Genomic DNA, 19,982 nt, shown 5'->3' on the forward strand with positions numbered 1-19,982 from the left:
GGTCAGAGTACCGGGAGGTTAATGGATCAGAACTGAAGGAGTTAAACAAGCGGATGGTCAGAACGAAGTCCAAAGTCAGGCAACAGATCAAGCAAAAAGAACACAAGGCAAAGGAGAGCACAGAGCACAAACCTCACAAGATGAATACATCTGGCAGTGGTCTGGGAGAAGCTGCTCAGTTAAGTAGGCACTGCAATTACCCAGGATAGTGAACACCTGAGACAACCGACGCCTCCCAGTCACAGACTGGCTAGTCGAGCTGTCAATCAACACACTGACAGCTCAGCACACCCCTGTACCAGATTGTATGGCCATGCTGTCCATCAAAGTACTGACAGCTTCAGCATGCCCCTGTACCGGATTGGATGGCCGAACTGTCAGTAACTGCATTCCAGACACCCTGAGGGGTGGAACCGTGTTACCGATGAGGTTAAAATAGAACTCTTTGGCCACAATGATTAAAGGTGTGTGTGTGGAGAAAAAAGGGCACAGAATTTCAGGAAAATAACATCTGACCAACCATTAAGCATGGGGGTGGATCAATCATACTTTGAGGTTGTGTTGCAGCCAATAGTACGGGGAACATTTCATAGAGGGCAGAATGAATTCAACAAATTCTTGATGAAAACTTAACACCATCTGTAAAAAAGCTGAAGTTAACCCCTTCACGACCCAGCCTATTTTGACCTTAATGACCTGGCCATTTCTTGCAATTCTGACCAGTGTCCCGTTATGAGGTAATAACTCAGGAATGCTTCAACGGATCCTAGTGATTCTGAGAATTTTTTTTATGACATATTGGGTTTCATGTTAGTGGTAAATTTAGGTCGATAATTTTTGCATTTATTTGTGAAAAAATCAGAAATTTGGTGAGAATTTTGAAAATTTTGAATTTTTATTCTGTTAAACCAGAGAGTTATGTGACACAAAATATTTAATAAATAACATTTCCCACATGTCTACTTTACATCATCACAATTTTGGAAACAATTTTTTTTTTTTGTTAGGAAGTTAGAAGGGTTAAAAGTTGATCAGCGATTTTTCTCATTTTTACAACAAAATTTACAAATCCATTTTTTTAGGGACCACCTCACTTCTGAAGTCACCTTGAGGGGTCTATATGGCTACTCAAAACTACATTCAAGAAGATTATTAACCCTTTGGGTGCTTCACAGGAACTAAAGCAACGTGGAAGGAAAAAATGGACATTTTAATTTTTCCAACAAAAATGTTCTTTTAGCATCAATTTTTTCATTTTCAATGGGCAACAGGATAAAGTGGATCCTAAAATATGTTGGGCAATTTCTCCTGAGTACACCGATACCTTATATGTGGTCATAAACCACTGCAGGGCTTGGAAGGGAAGGAGCACCATTTGACTTTTTGAATGGAAAATTAGCTCTGTTCGTTAGCGGACACCATGTCGCTTATGGAAAGTATGTAGTGAATGTCAGGTTGGTGTGTGGTGCAGTATACACCACACACACAACAACCTGACGTACACTATATCACACCACACACCAACCTGACGTACACTACGCCACACACACCAACCTGACACACTACGTCAGGTTGGTGTGGGTGGTGTAGTGTACGTCAGGTTGGTGTGTGTGGTGTTGTGTATGTCAGGCTGGTGTGGGTGAGTTCTGCAGGGAATGTCAGGATGTGTGTAGTTCACCGACTTGTGATGAATTCTGAAGCATTCATGAAAACACAGTCCAGGTTTGTCAGGACACGTTTCACATTGGAAATGAGTTTCCATTCTTTTCCCCCTTTTATAGCATACCCGGTACCTTTTTTTTGCTCTCCCCTCACGGGGAAAATGTTGCCCTGGTACCATAAGGGAAACTTGAGTTCCAGGGGTGCTGGGGCCCGCTCCTTCCTCGTCTCCAAACATCAGGGACTTTATCACCGCCTCCTGGAACTGAAGGTAGGTGTTGTTGGCTTGGCCTGCACATCGTGATAGCACGTATGCATTATAAAGTGCCATTTGTACAATGTGCACAGCTAAAAAGTGGTCAAGAAAATATATATATATATATATTTACACACTTGAAACTATATGCACGCTTTTCTCAATATCTGACTTGAAATCAGAATAAACCAATGCTCCCAGCCAATCTCACTGAGCTACAGCTAGTCTGCAAAAAAGAATGGGCAACAATTTCTGCCTCTAGTTGTGCAAAGCTGGTAGCGACATATCCCAGAAGATTTGCAGCAGAATTTGCAGCACAAGGTGGTCATACAAATTATTGACTTTGGGGGGCTTAATACAAATGCAAGACAAAATTTTCAGATTTGTATTTTTAAAATATTTAATTTACACATCACACATATTTGCTACTTTGTGTTGGTATGTCACATAAAATCCCAAGTGCATTTAGAGGGGTGGATTTCTTCCACTTGTTTAAAATCCTGTTCGCATGAGCCAATATAAACGGTATGGAAACAGAACTCTTGCCGACAACAATAATTTTCATGCTGACATAAACGATCCAATTAGCTAACAAGGTGTTTTATTCATTCATCAGTAAATTTATACGATCAGTGATAGAGAATGAGTGTTCTTTTGAGCATTCATTCCCCACTTATTGGCTTTTCTAAATGGGCCTTGAGGAAAGGCACCCATTCACTTTTGAAAATGCACTTGAAACCACTGATTTAGTGGGTCGTCTTAGTATAAAAACCTAATATTGCCGTACAACTATGAGCTCCAATAAAGACCCAGTAAATATTTATTTGATCCATTTTAAAGCATTTGTTATAAAAAATCAACAGGCTAACTACCCTTTTAAAATCTGGACAGCTGAGGAATGTGCTGAGAGCTATAGGAAAACCTTAGTATTTTATTAGCATTATTAGTTAAAGTATTTTTAATGTTTGTATTTTACACTCATTTATTATAAACAAATGGATGAAGAAAAGAAAACAGGACTTACTTAACTGACCTGCCCTCTGCAATACTAAGGCATATGGGAGATAACGTATGTATGGCAGCTGGGACCGAAAACTGTGTTTAAAAGATGACATCCTGTTATTAGCAAAGTACCGAGGAATCTATACTTAATAGCCACTTTCAGTAGGTCATGAATCAACATCATAGTCTACCACTCTTCTATTATTTTCACATTACTGCACCAGTCACCAAAACAATAAAATTTTTTAACAAAGCTCATCAAAGTGTTGAGGGCATATGGGCATCACAAATGGGGCCCTCACTCTATTCTATTATCTAGATGATAAGTAGTGATGAGCGAGCGTGATTGGATAAGGTATTATCTGACCACGCTCGAGTGGTAACAGAGTCTCTTCGGCGTGCTCTAATACCATGTTTAAGTCCCTGTGGCTACATGTCTCGTGGTTGATCAACAGCTGCAGCACATGCATGGATTGCCTAACAAACAGGTAATCTCTGCATGTGTTGCGGCTGTCGAATAGCCACGAGACATGCAGCCACGGCGACTTGAACATAGTATTAGAGCACACCGAAGATTCTCTTGTAGGTACCAGCAGGTTCTCAGGATGCAGTGACGAGACACGAGACTGAGTGTTGTTTTGGAAAGCAATGTTTATGAACTGGAGCCGCTAGGGCTATACTAAGCAACCAAAAGGGATAACACCAATTGTCCTCGCAGGGACTCAACAACAATAAAAACACTTTTCTTATCGAGAATACGACTAACCCGGCAAGGCCGGCTATTATGGGCCACGTAACGGCCAACTATGGGTCATTATCTCCTAAAGTCAACTTATCCTTCCGGACGTCCTTCGGTGTCGCTGGTGTGGCTGCTTTGATATCGCTGATGCGGCTGCTTTGACGTCGCTGATTTGGCTGCTTTGACGTCGCAACCGCTTGGCCCAGCTGCTGAAGATCGGTCATGATCTTTGGGCACCTCAGCACCCAGGAGAAGTTGGGGCACAACAGGCCCTGAAGGATCTTTGCCGATGGGGCGCAACATAACCCTGAAGTAATCCTGAAGTTGGGGGCACAACAGACCCTGAAGGATCTTTGCCATTGGGGCGCAACAGGCCCTGAAGTAATCCTGGAGTTTGGGGCACTACAGGCCCTTGAAGGATCTCTGCCGTTGGGGCGCAACAGGCCCTGGAGTAATCCTTTGTGGAGATGACCCCCTGTAAACACAGCGGGGTTCGGCCTTTCAGAAAGTATTATCAGGCTCCCGTCTCAAAGCGGAGTGTGTCGCAGTTCCCAGGAGTGACGGTTGGCAGGCCTCGTGCACGGTTTGGACCTATGCCAAGGGTTCCCCTGTAAGCGGGGAGTAGGCCTCAACTGCCGACTGTAGCGAGGTGACATCCACTGTGGCCGATGAAGAGGCCGCAGCCGCGGGCTGAGGCGGGGAGGCAGTGTGCAGGCCGCCGCAGCGGGCTGGTGTGAAGAGACAGCGGCGGCTAGGGGTAGCGGGCCAGCCGCAACAGAGCGGGGGACAGCGGCAACGGCTGCAGCCGACCGTGGGCGGGGAGCGGCCCCGGATTGGAGTAAAGCACAAGTCTCTTGTCGGTAAGTTCGTCGCTTACCCTCCACAGACCCCTGAAGGTCTCCCCGCTGGTCAACATCTGTCAAGCTGGCTCTCTTTACCTCCCACAGTTTCTTGTTTCATGTCTGCCTCTTTGCCAACTGACCGCTCGGCGCGCTCCCTGCCCCTTTTATACTCGCCCCGCCCCCTGCTTCCCTGTCACCTTCAGTAGCCGTTCTCCTCCGTTGTCCCCCGGGTACCGTTCCTTCAGGAACCCAGATGGCGGTCCCCTTGGTTCCGGCACAGACACTCTTGGATAACATCTAAAGTTTACTCACCTGTCCAGACTCAAGTGTTTTCCATGTTTCCTTCCTATATGGAAGGTTTCCTTTGTGTAGTCTATGTCAAGTTACTGTGGTATCCATAAGGTTGCAATGCTGTGATGTCAAAATGTGAGCCACGACCGACCTTAAGATGCACAGAGACCTCCATGGCCAAAGTCCTGGTCTGCAATGAAAAGGCCTCAGATGTGGCATGTGATGCCATAAAGATGATGACTGGACAACAGACAATAAGCAGTAGGGTGGTTGGAGGAATTAGCAACTAGATGAATATTAGTTTATTCATTTAGGTGGGGGTTGTACCAATTGTCAGCTTTGTACCTGTTCCAACTTACAAACAAATTCAACTTACATAACCACTTTTGTAATTTGCTTTTTTAGACAATTTCCTATTGAAATCCCTATACAGCTAATCCTTATATATTTTTGTTTTGTTTTATCTGAGGGGAGAAGTCATCACGAGGAAGGTCTGGTAGTCACTTCTGCGCAACTTCTTTTGTCCCCCTGAAACAAGCAGTAATCATGGGGCAGTGCTGCCATCACTTCATCTTATTTCACTGGTGGCCCCTGATGATATCCGCAATCAATTGCGATGATGAAAGCAGGGAGAAGTCGTAGTTTCTGCATCTCCATCATCTCTTTCACTGAAATAAAAGTCATGATGGGGGTGGGGATAGAAGCAGGGTGAGTGACAGCAGTGCCACTCCACATCTCCTTTCACCGCCCTAAAACAAGACATCATCAGGGAACAGTGCTGATGTCACTCACCCTGCTTCTATCATCTACCCCTATGACATCTCATTTCAGTGAAAAAAGCTGTGTGGAGGTGGGGACAGAAACTGTGTGCCGGTGATAAAAGAAGCTGTAGGACTGCAATCACTTCTCTCTGTGTCTATACCCACAATTGATTCCAGATGTCATCAGGAGACGGCATTGAGAAACCTGTGGTGACTCCAGGGCCATCCTGCTGATGGTGTACCATTTTAAAAGACAGCATTCATTTTACCATAAAGAGTAAGGGAAAATGGCAAAAAAAAATCTAAAATCAGACCTGACAACATGATTATCCAGATCATTTATAGGTTTTTTTATTATTTTTGTGGTGAAAAAAAGATTTTGAACTCTATGAAAATAAGTAAATTTGGTTTGTGTTGCCATTTTCAAAGATCCATATATTTTGGTCAATCGAGCTGTGTGAGGGCTTGTTTTTTGCATGGTGGGCTGTTGTTTTTATGTACTGTATACCATTTTGTGCTATACACTATGTTTTGATCATTTTTTATTGCATCCATTTTGAAAGGTAAAACAACAAAATAAACAAGAATATGGGCATTACATTTTTTTATTCTCTGTAACATTTCCTGTATGTATTAAACAGCTTTATATTTTTGGATGGGATTTTAATGGATATTGAGGTACCATATATGTTTGTAATTGTGGAAAAGGAAAGTGATTCTAATTTTAATACTTTTAAAAAATTTTCGTTTTACTTTTCACTTATTTGGTAATGGAACTTTAAGGAGTTAAATGGGTAGTTATAAGGGGGAAAATTATTATCGAAAAGCAGAGAATGGGTTAAAAAAATGAAAAATCCCCTAAGCCAATTTACCTGGCACAATAAGATAAGTGTCCCAAGACAAGATAAGTGTTGGAACTAAAGTGACAGGGGATCAGAGGTATTGTTTTTTTGCCGATAGCGGCTGACAGACCTTCTACCAGCATATGATAGGGAACAAGTTCATTAGAAATGCTGGATGTTTTTGGTCATACCCTCACTTTCCCCCAATAAGTCTAGTAGACTCTTCTAACAGCTATATGTTGTGCTCTCCCCTATAGTATAACCATGGCTCTGCTAAATTACAATGTCAAAGCAGTTGTCTAATGGATAAAACAATTACCAGTGGGTCAAATAGGTTAAAAGATTAAAATCTAAAGACAATGCGCTGCTTCAGGCTGAAGAGATGTAGAACCCCATGATTATGAATGTGAGCGAATATCAAGAACTGAAAGGTAAGACTTGCATTTCTACACATTACACAAAAAATAGAGCCACACATTCTTATGGCAGCACCATTAAGATTAGCCCAAAAATCCAGCACTAAACAAGGAGCAAAAAGGCATGGTATGGGAAAGAGGGGACTTAAATCTAGCAATCGCTCTTGGACCCCTTAGTGACGCTTACTCTTGTGACATATTGCAATGACTTGGAAAGGCAGCTGAAACAGTAGGTCTACTTTTCTACTTTACAGATTAATTTTTAACCCAGATTTAGCTTTTTGATGACCTATAATTACCATCTAACAAAGCCAGTTCATCTTAGACCTTTTTCTGTCTGTATTTTGCAATGACCCAACATATTGCCATATTATTCCCATTCAGTAACAAAGAGACCATTCACCAAACCACATTCCATTTCCTGAAGAAAATGAGGACGTGATTATTTTATCATGAGACATGTAGGTAACTGAAGATCTGGCAAAGCTGAACAAAACACATGGCCCCAGGCACAGTTCTAACATGGTGCTCCTGACCTCTGTGACATTCGGCAGGGCGCAGGCACATAGCCTCTTTATAGATGAAGAGAGCAGGGACTCTAGCGCCACCTATTGGAAGCTGCAATCCTAAAAGATAACATGGACTCTTTAAAGAGCCTTTCCACATGGCTGTCAGCAGTGGGTGCTACACTTTATTCTGTCATTTACCTGTGCAGCATCATCATGATGCCCCACAACTTAAGATGCCACGATGCTTTTTTGTCAAAACTTCAGCACAAGCCATGACTTATAAAAATTCATCAGATAGCCTGCAATGAATGTTTCTAAGTAAATCCATATGTTCTAGATATATAGCATTGCAGCATTAATGATATATATTGCATTTATGGGGGGGTGTATATTCTTACCAGCACACTGCCATCAGACTTTGATTGTCTTGCCAGAGTAACTCCCATCCACTCATCATTCCTGTCCTCTTTACAGGTCTTCCCACAGTAAATTCCTCGACTGTTTCCTAAAAGGAGGAAGAGAGAGAAATGAATTCAGTCTGTGCTCAGCATGAGGTACAGCATGGTACAGTGACGAAAAGCAAATAATCTTCAAAGAGGATCTTGGTGCTAAGGATCTAATTGTAGGAGTAACTGGAAATGTCTTCCCCTTGATGCCTATGACGATAGTTTACATTAAAAAAAAAATGTTGATGATGTTATAAAATAACATTACATTGCTTATTAATTTTTTCTCCTGATGATCCAGTGCCGACACTCTAGTATTGCTCCTGTTCTTGGCTTATGTGCTGCCGGGACAGTCAGTGGCCACGGTGGTGATGTACTGTACCACTGGAAGCACAGATGGGAGTATGAAACACAACTGTTGTAGTCACTGATTGGCTGCAGCGGTCATGTGGATGCTGCATGTGAAGAAAAACAAGGAGCACTGCTGGTGGGTCAGTGCTGGGTCATTGGGGGAAGGAATAGGAGAGTCGAGTTTCTTTTATTAATGACATAGTCGGCTGTTTTTAAAAAAAATTGCAGAAGTTGGATAACCTCTTTCATGTCATTGAGATCTGATCACGAGGGGCAAATTTGATGTAAATCTGAATCTGTTTCTCTATGATAAATGTTTTTTTGATCAATCACATTTATATGTTTATAATATTTAATTGAAGACCAAATACTAATAAAAATATAATATCCCTCACATGGAAGTCTACACTTTTCAATATGATTTTCTTTATATAGTTGTTTGTCTTTATAGATTTGACATATCCTATTTTATCTATCCATCAATTTAAAGTTCTTAAATATATAAAGTGCTCTCAGTGAGAGAAACAAAAAAGGAATCTTGTGGGTATGATACCTTTTAATGGCTAACAAATAATAGTGAATGTTGTTACAAAGCAAGCTTTCGGGACTGCTTACGTCCCTTCATCAGGCTGATATCATCAGGCTGATGGTAGTCCATGGGTGCCGGACCAGAGCCCTGCGAAACTCATACTACCCGTGACATCTCCAAAGCCTCTTCTGACTGACAGGCTGCTGCAATGTCATTCAAGTGTCATGCTGCTACGTAATGACAGTGCGCAAGTATACTAATGTGGCTGCTGGACAGGGGTCATAAAAAGAATCGTTTTGCTCATCTCTGTTGTAGAGGTTTCACTCTGGCCATAGCCATAGATAGCTGTCAGTCAAGCGATCATTTAACTGACAGCTATCTCTCCCCATGTCCCCATACACAGGAACTCTTGACTTAAACCCTGGCACAGACTTAAAGGGAATCTGTCAGCAGGTGTTTGCTATGTAATCTGACGAAAGCCTGATGTAGGGGTTAAAACACACAATTCAGCAATGTATGACTTAACAGACTGTGTGCTGTTGTTTACTTACAGTGGAGATTTTATCACTAAGACCTTATTATTGCTGGGACTAGGTTTCACGAGCCTGCTAAAACCGACCACATCCCCTCCTCTGATACGCAGTTGACTGTCAATATGTCCAGAGCCTGGTTGGGCAGCTTTCTCATCTCTGCTACCTGCTGCATCTAAGAACTCTGATTGTGAAAAAACTGCTGCACCCAGTAAGCTAAATGACAGATCAATGGAATCAGGGTCTCTTTTCCTACATTATGCGGCTCTCGGATAAGTTAGCAAAAACCTGATGATAAATTCCCTTTAAGACTGAGCTGAACAAAAGGACCCGGCTATTGAAATACAGACATGGATCCTTCTCTCTCCTACACATAATCTGTCAGGGGAGAATACAGGAGTTCCAATATACATTAAATGGTTTGTCAATCCTGTCGAAATCAACGGGTTTGGCTGACTTTTGCCTAATGTATATGGACGCCTTAAGAAGGGGTTGTCCGGATAAACCTGAAATCACTCCCACAATGTGACAATGCTGTGAAGTGTTTCATGTCACTCACCTCTTCCTAGATCCAGCTCTGTGCACTTCTTCTCAGGATTGCTGTGAACTCTACACTTAAAAACTGCACCAGGAGCTTTCAGCAAGGAACTAAATTTGGAATCTGATTTTGGGGCTCCCACAAGTATCCTAAAAACAGAAATCCAAAATAATAAATACACATTTTTAGTAAAGACAAAAAGTCTGATTTCCTAAGAGCATTTTATTTGTAAAATCTGTAAACTTGTAACATCTAAATGGAAAGCCTTGCTTGAAGCATGTATGGTAAATGGGCTGTGTGGGAAAGCGGGTAGATGAGTAATGAATGCCTTGGCATCAGAATTCACCACTATAGAAGACAAGCTTCATACAAATTCTTATCAATTGTGAGCAGCTCTCAATGTGTGACAATGGGACCAAATATGTTTTATGATTAGGGAGCAAATGAGGCAATACATATTTATCACAACCACCCCACCAGGGTGGTGCTATCCTGCTGAGATCATCTTGACTATGCAGCAGTAGTCCCTATGTTTCCGGCTTCCTCCCCCCATGATGCTGGCCACACATTGATCCCAAGGTGTATTACATTTGCCTGGTCCACAAACAGATGCTAAGTACAGGCGAGCAGCCTATACCAACCTCTACTGATGTCCTTCACTAGATATCGGGACAGAAGAAAGATTTGGACAAAGTAGAAACGCTCTATTCAATTAAACCAGAATTACTATCATATAAACCCACTGGTGTCTCTGACTGCAGGAATTAGGGGCAGGGGACACAGCTGAAGATTGGTGGATGCACGGGCAGCAAAGACTTGCACTTATTAAATGTTGTAATCATGTGACGTGATGTCATCCTCTCTCCGAGGTCCAGTGACGTCTCATGTACTGATTGCATGGTGTATACAGGACATCACTAGTGACACAGGGGTTTGAAGGCAAGCTCTTTGGCTACAGGGAACACACATGCACAGTTCTCACGGTGCTATTCTTTTTTAGTAAAGTGTGCACCCTGATATCAGCAGGAAAATTGCCAATGCATTTCTCCTGGGCAGCCAATCAAAGAACGATGAGAAGGAAATGTCGTCTTCACATGAAGATGAGATAACAGATACCCCACACTAGCAGGACAGCTATGTCAATTAACTGCACACAATGGGAGTGAGAATATTGATAGTTACTTTTTTGGGAATAACTAGTCTCATCATTGTTGCTATCAGAGTTTTTTTTACATTTTGTTTTATTTTGTGTGTGTGTGGGGGGGGGGGATCTTAGGAATATTGCTTTAAGGACTCCAAAATGGAAGAACTAATGCAATAATAGATTCTAATTCATACCTCCTTTTCAGTAGGAAAAATATATATTAAAGACTTATATTATTCTCTTTTTATTACATATTCTATAAATATATTGAAGAGACTAATTTATTAACTGACAACCAGTTTGGGCTCTGAAAAATAAGTCATGTCTAACATGTGGGGTTTCTATGAGGTGGTAAGTGCAAATCTGGATATTGGTAATGCGGCTGATTTATCTGGACTTTGCAAAGGCATTTGATACTGTACTGTACATAAAAGCCTCATACTGAAGCTCCAGAAGCAAGGACTGGGGGAAACTACGAAACTCGTATATGCAGATGGGTAAGGAACTGGCTATAATCTCGGGAAACAAAAAGTCACCATAAATTGTACGTTCTCTAAATATAAAGATGCAAAATATTTTCTTTTCAGATATTTATTATTTATTTAGATAAAGCTAAGAAACAATTCAAATACAGTGAGTATGTAAAGTATTCAGACCCCTTGAAATTTTTCACTCTTTGTTTCATTGCAGCCATTTGTAAATTCAATTTTTTTTGTCATTAATGTACACTCTGCACCGCATCGTGAGTGAAAAAACCCAGAAATGTAGAAAAATTTGCAAATTTATTAAAAATGAAAAACTGACATATCACATGGTGATAAGTATTCAGACCCTTTGCTCAGTATTGCGTAGAAGCACCCTTTTGAGCTAGTACAGCCATGAGTCTTCTTGAGAATGATGCAACAAGTTTTTCACACCTAGATTTAGGGATCCTCTGCCTTTCTTCCCTGCAGATCCTCTCCAGTTCCGACAGGTTGGATGGTGAATGCTGGTGGACAGCCATTTTTAGGTCTCTACAGAGATGCTCAATTAGGTCAGGGCTCTGGCTGGGCCAGTCAAGAATGGTGACAGAGTTGTTCTGAAGGCATTCCTTTGTTATTTTAGCTGTGTGCTTAGGGTCATTGTCTTGTGGGAAGGTGAACCTTCGGCCAAGTCTGAGGTCCAGAGCATTCTGGAAAAGTTTCAATCTAGGATATCTCTGTACTTGGCCGCATTTATGCTTCCTTCAGTTGCAACCATTCGTCCTGTCCCTGCAGCTGAAAAATACCCCCATAGCATGATGCGGCCATCACCGTGTTTCACTGTTGGGATTGTATTGGGCAGGTGATGAGCAGTGCCTGGTTTTCTCCACACATTCCGCTTGAAATTATCACCAAAAAGTTCTATTTTTGTCTCATCAGACCAGAGAATCTTATTTCTCATAGTCTGGGAGTCTTTCATGTGTTTTAGCAAACTCTATGCGGGCTTTTGTATGTCTTGCACTGAGGAGAGGCTTCGGTCGAGCCACAATGCCATAAATGCCCGACTGTTGGAGGGCTGCAGTGATAGTTGACATTATGGTACTTTCTCCCATCTCCCTACTGCATCTGTGGAGCTCAGTCACAGTGATCTTGGGGTTCTTTTTTACTTCTCTCACCAAGGCTCTTCTCCCACGATGGCTCAGCTTGGCTGGATGGCCAGGTCTAGTAAGACTTCTGGTGGTCCCAAACGTCTTCCATTTAAGGATTATGGAGGCCAATGTGCTCTTAGGAACCTTGAGTACTGCAGAAATTCTTTTGTAACCTTGGTCAGATCTGTGCCTTGCCACAATTCTGTCTCTGAGCTCCTTGGCCAATTTCTTTGGCCTCATGATTCTCATTTGCTCTGACAAGCACTGTGAGCTGTGAAGTCTTATATAGACAGGTGTGTGCCTTTACAAATCAAGTTCTATCAGTTTAATTAAACACAGCTGGACTCCAATGAAGGAGTAGAACTATCTCCAAGAGGATCACAAGGAAATAGACAGCATGTGACTTAAATATGAGTGTCTGAGCAAAGGGTCTCAATACTTATGACCATGTGATATTTCAGTTTTTCTTTTTTTAATAAGCTTGCAAAAATTTCTGGGGGGTTTTTCAGTCAAGATGGGGTGCAGAGTGTACATTAATGAAAAAAAAAATGAACTTTTTTGAATTTACCAAATGGCTGCAATGAAACAAAGAGTGAAAAATTTAAAGGGATCTGAATACTTTCCGTACCCACTGTAACTACCACCTGTCTAAGCATGATTCCAAATTATAACAGTTTCAGAAATTCCTCTACGAATTCATTCAGTGACAACACTTTTTTGCTTGTCTCTTGTACTCCTGTATCAGCTCATCTCTTACAATTGTCCAACAGTAATCTGCAAGCATTCATGGATTCCATTTTCCTTAATATCTTTTTTCCACAGCCACAATATATTGGTGAAATCTCTCACCGCGCTCGTCGCTCACTGCTCCACAGTTTTATGGTCTAGACACGAATGTAAGAAATTAATCTTTAAGGACAAGTTATAGCCAAGATCCTTATTTATTTTGAGGCAATTTTCCACCAACTCTTCATATTCATCTGCTCTTGAGTTCCCCCAAAAAATAGTTACCACTAATGCGAGTGTTACCCATGCACCCTTTTCCTTGCCCTGCAACAATCGGAGAAAGTGCTCATCTTGAAGAAGCTTACGAATCTGAAGTCTAATAAAGACTCCTTACTTTATCTTTACTTCATTCAACCTTGGAAACTTATCAATGAGATACTTGAATGTTTTGCATTTTTATTCATTGCCTTTACAAAGTTCTTCATTGGCCCAGCTTGATATACAATGGCGGTAATAAAATCTAATGTGGGTCAACAAGTGCTGGATGAAGGACATTTTTACTATCCGGCTGAAGTGAAAGTCATAGAGGCCAGTCAAATTTATACTGTGATATTGTCTTGCACGACAATCCCTCTCACACAGAAAACAGTGCTTTGTGTATTCACCCTGGAGACCAAGTAAGAGGGCAACGACCTTTAAGTCGCTACAGAGGGGCCACCATTGTTGGGCATAGTTCAGGCACCTCAACAGCTATTTGATTTTTTCATAGATTTCTTTAATGTGGATGGCATAACCCACTGAAATTGAAGATACTGAATTGTCATTATGCAGCAAGAAGGCTTTTAGGCTTGTTTTGGATGAGCCGATGACAAGCCTACATTCTTCTGGATTATGACTTATCTTCAGAGCTTCCATTAAACTGTTGATGTTCTTGCATGCCACAAGATCACTCTCCCTATAGAAGTATTGGACAAGAGCTTTATTGCGGTTGCGGAACAAAGAAATCCAAACATTGCCCACTAGGATATTGCACTGCTGCAGCCTGGAAACTAAGGGCTTAGCCTTAGTCTTGGGAAATCCAAATAATAATAATAATATAATAGTAAATTTTATTTCTATAGCGCCAACATATTCCGCAGCACTTTACATTTCAGAGGGGATTTGTACAGACAATATACATTACAGCATAACAATAATCACATAGATCATAACAGATACCAAGAGGAATGAGGGCCCTGCTCGCAAGCTTACAATCTATGAGGAAAAAAGGGGAGACACAAAAGGTGGGTGGTAACAGTTGCCCTGATTGTATGGACCAGCCATAATGTGAAGTGTGCAACAGTACAGATGCAGAGGGCTAATGGATGCATAAAGCATGTGGGAACACGACCGTATTGACCTGGGAAGTGCATTCCAAATAATTGGCGCAGCACGTGTATAGTCTTGAAGACGGCAGTGGGAGGTCCTGATTATTGAGGATGCTAACCTCAGGTCAGCAGCAGAACGGAGGGCGCGGGTAGGATGGTATACTGAAACAAGGGAGGAGATGTAGGGTGGTGCTGAGCCATGAAGAGCTTTGTGGGTGAGGGTAATAAGTTTGTACTGGATTGTGGAGTGGATGGGTAGCCAGTGTAATGACTGGCACAAGGTAGAGGCATCGGTGTAGCGATTGGCGAGGAATATGATCCTGGCAGCAGCATTCAAGACAGATTGGAGGGGGAGAGTTTGGTAAGAGGGAGACCGATTAGGAGGGAGTTACAATAGTCGAGACGAGAATGAATAAGAGAAACAGTCAGAGTTTTTGTAGAGTCAAAAGTAAGAAAAGGTCGAATTCTAGAAATGTTTTTGAGGTGCAGAAAACAAGAGCGAGCCAGTGATCGGATGTGGGGGACAAAGGAAAGCTCGGAGTCAAGTATGACCCCAAGACAGCGGGCAGGGTGCTGGGGAGTAATAGAAGAACCACACACGGAAATGGCAATGTTGGGTATAGGTACATTAGTAGTGGGAGGAAACACAAGGAGTTCAGTCTTTGACAGGTTCAGTTTCAGATATAGTGAGGACATGATGTTAGACACAGCGTTTAGACAATTGCCGGTGTTTTCTAGAAAGGCTGGCGTGATGTCAGGAGAAGAAGCGTATAATTGGGTGTCATCAGCACAGAGATGGTACTGGAAACCAAATCTACTGATTGTTTGACCAATAGGGGCAGTATACAAAGAGAAGAGGAGGGGGCCTAGGACTGATCCTTGAGGAACCCCAACAGTAAGGGGAAGATGAGAGGAGGAGGAGCCAGCAAAAGATACAGTAAAGGAGCGGTCAGAGAGATAGGAGGAGAATCAGGAGAGAACGGTGTCCTTGAGGCCAATGGAACGGAGCATAGTGAGGAGAAGCTGATGATCCACAGTGTCGAATGTTGCAGAGAGATACAAGAGAATTAGCATGGAGTAATGACCATTTGATTTAGCTGTTAGTAGATCATTAGAGACTTAGAGAATTATCTAACATGCTAATTAATTTCACTTTATGTTATAAGGTGTGGTTCAGTTGAGGTTTCTGATAAAAAGTCTGGGTCATGTAAGGAAGATGCTTAAAGACACCAAGCGCCCTCTTTGTCCTCATGAAATCAGCAGTTCTTCTGTATGTGGTACTGGGCGTATTGCAGATGGAATGTTTGGATACTGTAAAGTCCACTTATTCCTTGAAACTCCATTCCTAATGGGGGGCACCATGCAGAAACAGTAACTGGTAGAGTGATCGATTATCTCTCGCCAGATCATTGGAACTGCAAAAGGCATAAACTGCCTCTTCACTTGCAACCACTTGGTAAGATATGATGCACATCTATTGCCGCATATCTGTGGAGGCCAAATATTGTCTTGAGCTCTTATTCTGCATCCAAAATACAGGTTGTGGGCTTTCCTTATGGTGGTAGTCAAGTTTCGACTTGACTTCTCCACATATGTAGCAAAAAATTTGTTAATGCAAGACCGAGACATATTAAAGTCAATTTGCTAAGAAACTAAGCTAAAAAGTCCTGAAACTGTATACCTTACACAAAAACCATTCATAGAAATAGGTGATGCAGCTGCAATTAACGGTGTTGGTGATTTTTGATTGGTCACCCTAAGATGATAAAATACTAAAAGCTCAATAGACTAAATAGATGATGTAATAGACTAGCTACTTACAATGCAATAATGATGATGACATAATAAAGATACAATTTTTCTATAATCGTGCATCAAAGGTGTAATAAGTAATTGCAACCTCCTCTGGATCTTGAAAATTAGAGCCAAACAGTAAATTTAAGCATCATATTTGTTTTCAGAACCTAAAAATTAGTAAAGTTCAATTGTTTTTGTCTGAACCAATTTGGCTGTAGAACAGTGGTTATTATTAGAGAAAGGCGGACCCCTGAATGTTTGGACTTGGCCGAACAGTTAAAAAAGTTCGGATTCGCGTACCAGAACAGCACCCGGACCCAAACCCCATCCACTTAATTTGGGCGCCCGAACATCCAGTGTTTGCCATGTTGTCATGTGAATGACAGCGCGGCAAACATTGCTTCTGATTAGCGGTAAAATCATTACCTTCAGTCAGACAGCCGCGGTTCTCACGCTTTCAAATGACAGCGTGAGCCCGCAGCTGTGATAGGAGGTAAAAAGTTTACCTCCGGTCACTGTTGACAGCTGATGGGATTACTGCTCCTATCAGCCGATGCCTGCTGCCACTAATAACAGTGGGAGCAGCTGATGGGGGTATTCATCAGCTGGAACCTGCGATCTAAATAAATAATAATTTTAAAAAAGCAGCGTGATTTCCCCTGTATTTTTGATAACCAGCTAGGCAATACTCAACCCTCCGCTGCCAGCTTTAGCAAGGTTGGTTATCATGAAGAGAGGGGTCCCTATGCTGTTTTTTTAATTATTTAAATAATTTTAAAAAACAGAATGAGGTCCCCCCATTTTTGACAACCAACATTGCTAAAGCAGACAGCTGGGGGCTGGTGTTCTCAGGCTGGTAAGGGGCTATGTATATTGCCCCCCCAGCCGCCCAAAAATGGCACATGTATTAGATGCCCCAATTCTGACTTTTTGTGGGGTTGTTGCCACCTTTGTATTGCTCGTTAACATCAAGCCCACTGATTAGCAATGGAGAGGCGTCTATAAGACAACTATACATTACTAATCCTATAGTTGTGTTGTAAATAAACACACAGCCAGAATAAAATATTTTATTTTAAATAAAAACAAAACACATTTTTACTTTTTTATTTAAAAATAACAAACACAGTTATACTCACCTAACGCCCATTCCATTGAATCCCTCATCTCCTGTAATAAAACATAAATAAAAAACTACAATATCCCTCACCTGCCGGTCGTTCTGTCCCACACTGTAATCCATGTCTGGGGGATAAACAGTTTTCAACCTGAACAGTGCCAAGATGCGACTGTCCAGGCTAAGAACCACTGATAAATGAGCGGATGTGAGTGCACCGTCAGTGACGTCATCGAGGTTACCGCAGGTCACTGAGGATGCGCTCCCAGCCAGGCCAATGAATTGCAGTGATCTCCCTCCGATGAGATCACCACTAGCACAGTTAGAAAAAGTCTTATAATGCAGAGACGAGTTCACTGCAGTGAAATTCTCCAGGGAACTGCGGTGAACTTACCTCTGCACCATGAGGCTTTTTCTCACTGTGCTAGCAGGGATCTCAACGAAGGGAGGAACCCTACTCCTTTTTTTAAATTATTTATTTAAATAATTAAAAAACAGCATGGAGACCTGTCTATTCTTGATAACCAGCCTTGCTAACGGTGACAGTGGAGGGTTGCAGCCCCCAGCTGTCAGTTTTGCCTGGCTGGTTAGCAAAAATACAGGGGAACCCACACTGTTTTTTTTTTTTTTTAATTTCCGTATATACTCGAGTATAAGCCGACCCGAGTATAAGCCGACCCCCCTAATTTTGCCACAAAAAACTGGGAGAACTTATTGACTCGAGTATAAGCCTAGGGTGGGAAATGCTCCATAGATTATTCCCCCATATGGTGTCCCCAGAAGAAGCTCCATAGATTATTCCCCCATATGCTGCCCCCATAAGAAGCTCCATAGATTGTTCCCCCATATGCTGACCCCAGAAGAAGCTCCAGATTATTCCCCCATATGCTGCCCCCATAAGAAGCTCCATAGATTGTTCCCCCATATGCTGACCCCAGAAGAAGCTCCATAGATTATTCCCCCATATGCTGCCCCCATGCTGCTGCTGCTGCATGTAAAAATAAAAAAAATGACATACTCACCTCTCCGTCGCTTGGTGTCAGGTGCCGGTGTGACTGCTGGCACCTGAGATACTCACGTGTCCTGCGTCCATGGCTGCTCACCGCTATCTGCCACGTCATCAGTCAGTGACGTTCAGACTGCAGGGGGCGAGGCGCGCACTAACCACGTCACTGCGCCCTCTGCTGTCTGAAGTCACTGACCGATGACAGACAGCAGCAAGCAGCCATGGACGCAGGACAGGTGAGTATCGCTATACTTACCCATCCTGACGCTGTGTCTTGAGCCTATTATGGACATTTACCTGCCTATTGGGGACATTTACCTGTCTATTGGGGACCTGTGCTGCCTATTGGGGACATTTACCTGCCTATTGGAGACGTATGCTGCCTAATGGGGACCTGTGCTGCCTAATGAGGACCTGTGCTGCCTATTGGGGACATTTACCTGCCTAATGGGGACATTTACCTGCCTAATGGGGACAGTTACCTGCCTAATGGGGACCTGTGCTGCCTATTGGGGACATTTACCTGCCTATTGGGGACATTTATCTGCCTAGTGGGGACATCTACCTGCCTATTGGGGACTTGTGCTGCCTAATGGGGACCTGTGCTGCCTAATGGGGACCTGTGCTGCCTATTTTGTGCACAGGAATTTATTCATAATTTTTTTTAAACTATATTCCGTCCCTCCAATGTCCGAGGGACCGTAATCGGGACCCCTGTTTAAAAAGTTTGAGGACCCCTAATCTAGAAGTTAAAGGCAACAACGATATAAATATAAAAGACTAAAACTACAATATTAAAGGTCCCCATGCCCACTAGACTAAAGATGCTTCGCGACTCTCCCTCGACAGAAGATGCCAGGGGTGGTAAAATACAGCATATTTCCAATGACCAATTCTTTTGTTATCTGGAAGATAAGCCGATGCAGGAGACTGGCAGTGACTCTCTCATAGAACACACATTAATCCATGGCTGAGACCAGCGTTCCTGCTCATACAGGATTCAGAAAAGAAAGCTGTCAACTGAATGATAGTTTGAAAGCAATCTAATCTAAATAGGGACTTAAGATTTCACGGAGAAACTATTCAGCCAGTATATTCTATAACATATGTAGAACATAGTTTTGTCTGTGGTCTTAAGTTGTCATCTTTGTTAGTGGGGTTTTCAGGAATTTATAGATATTTAGGCAAGAGAAGAAAATGGGTTACAGAAAAAAAACAACATCTTCTAATGCCCTTGTAACTCCTGGCCCTTTTGATATTTTCTTATTTTCTACAGCAACCATGTACTGTACATGCATCATGTGACCACTGCAGACAATCACTAGCCTCAATGGTGATGTGACTGCTGTAAGCATGTATGGCACGTGTCTGCTGAGGCTCAAGGATTGGCTGCAGCGATCCAGCAAATGACGTGATTTCTGCAGAAACTAAGCAGATACACCGGTAAGTGGGGACCACCAGAGTAGCATTATCTACAGCAGGGGGGATTGAAAAAGCAAATATTT

General features: G+C 42.3%; 1 protein-coding gene across 1 annotated transcript in view; it reads right to left on the minus strand.

The window, feature by feature from the left end:
- ITGA9 (integrin subunit alpha 9) overlaps positions 1-19,982 on the minus strand; it is a 711,654-nt gene that overhangs the window by 657,910 nt on the left and 33,762 nt on the right. The window contains exons 2-3 of the mRNA XM_073549890.1: positions 9,733-9,860; positions 7,716-7,822 (exon numbers count right to left, since the gene is read on the minus strand). Of these exons, the coding sequence (XP_073405991.1) occupies positions 7,716-7,822; positions 9,733-9,860 (235 nt within the window). The remainder of the gene's footprint in view (positions 1-7,715; positions 7,823-9,732; positions 9,861-19,982) is intronic.

This window comes from Dendrobates tinctorius, unplaced genomic scaffold (assembly GCF_039654945.1).
Source record: "Dendrobates tinctorius isolate UK_male_01 unplaced genomic scaffold, ASM3965494v1 ptg000162l, whole genome shotgun sequence".
Classification (NCBI taxonomy): Eukaryota; Metazoa; Chordata; class Amphibia; order Anura; family Dendrobatidae; genus Dendrobates; species Dendrobates tinctorius.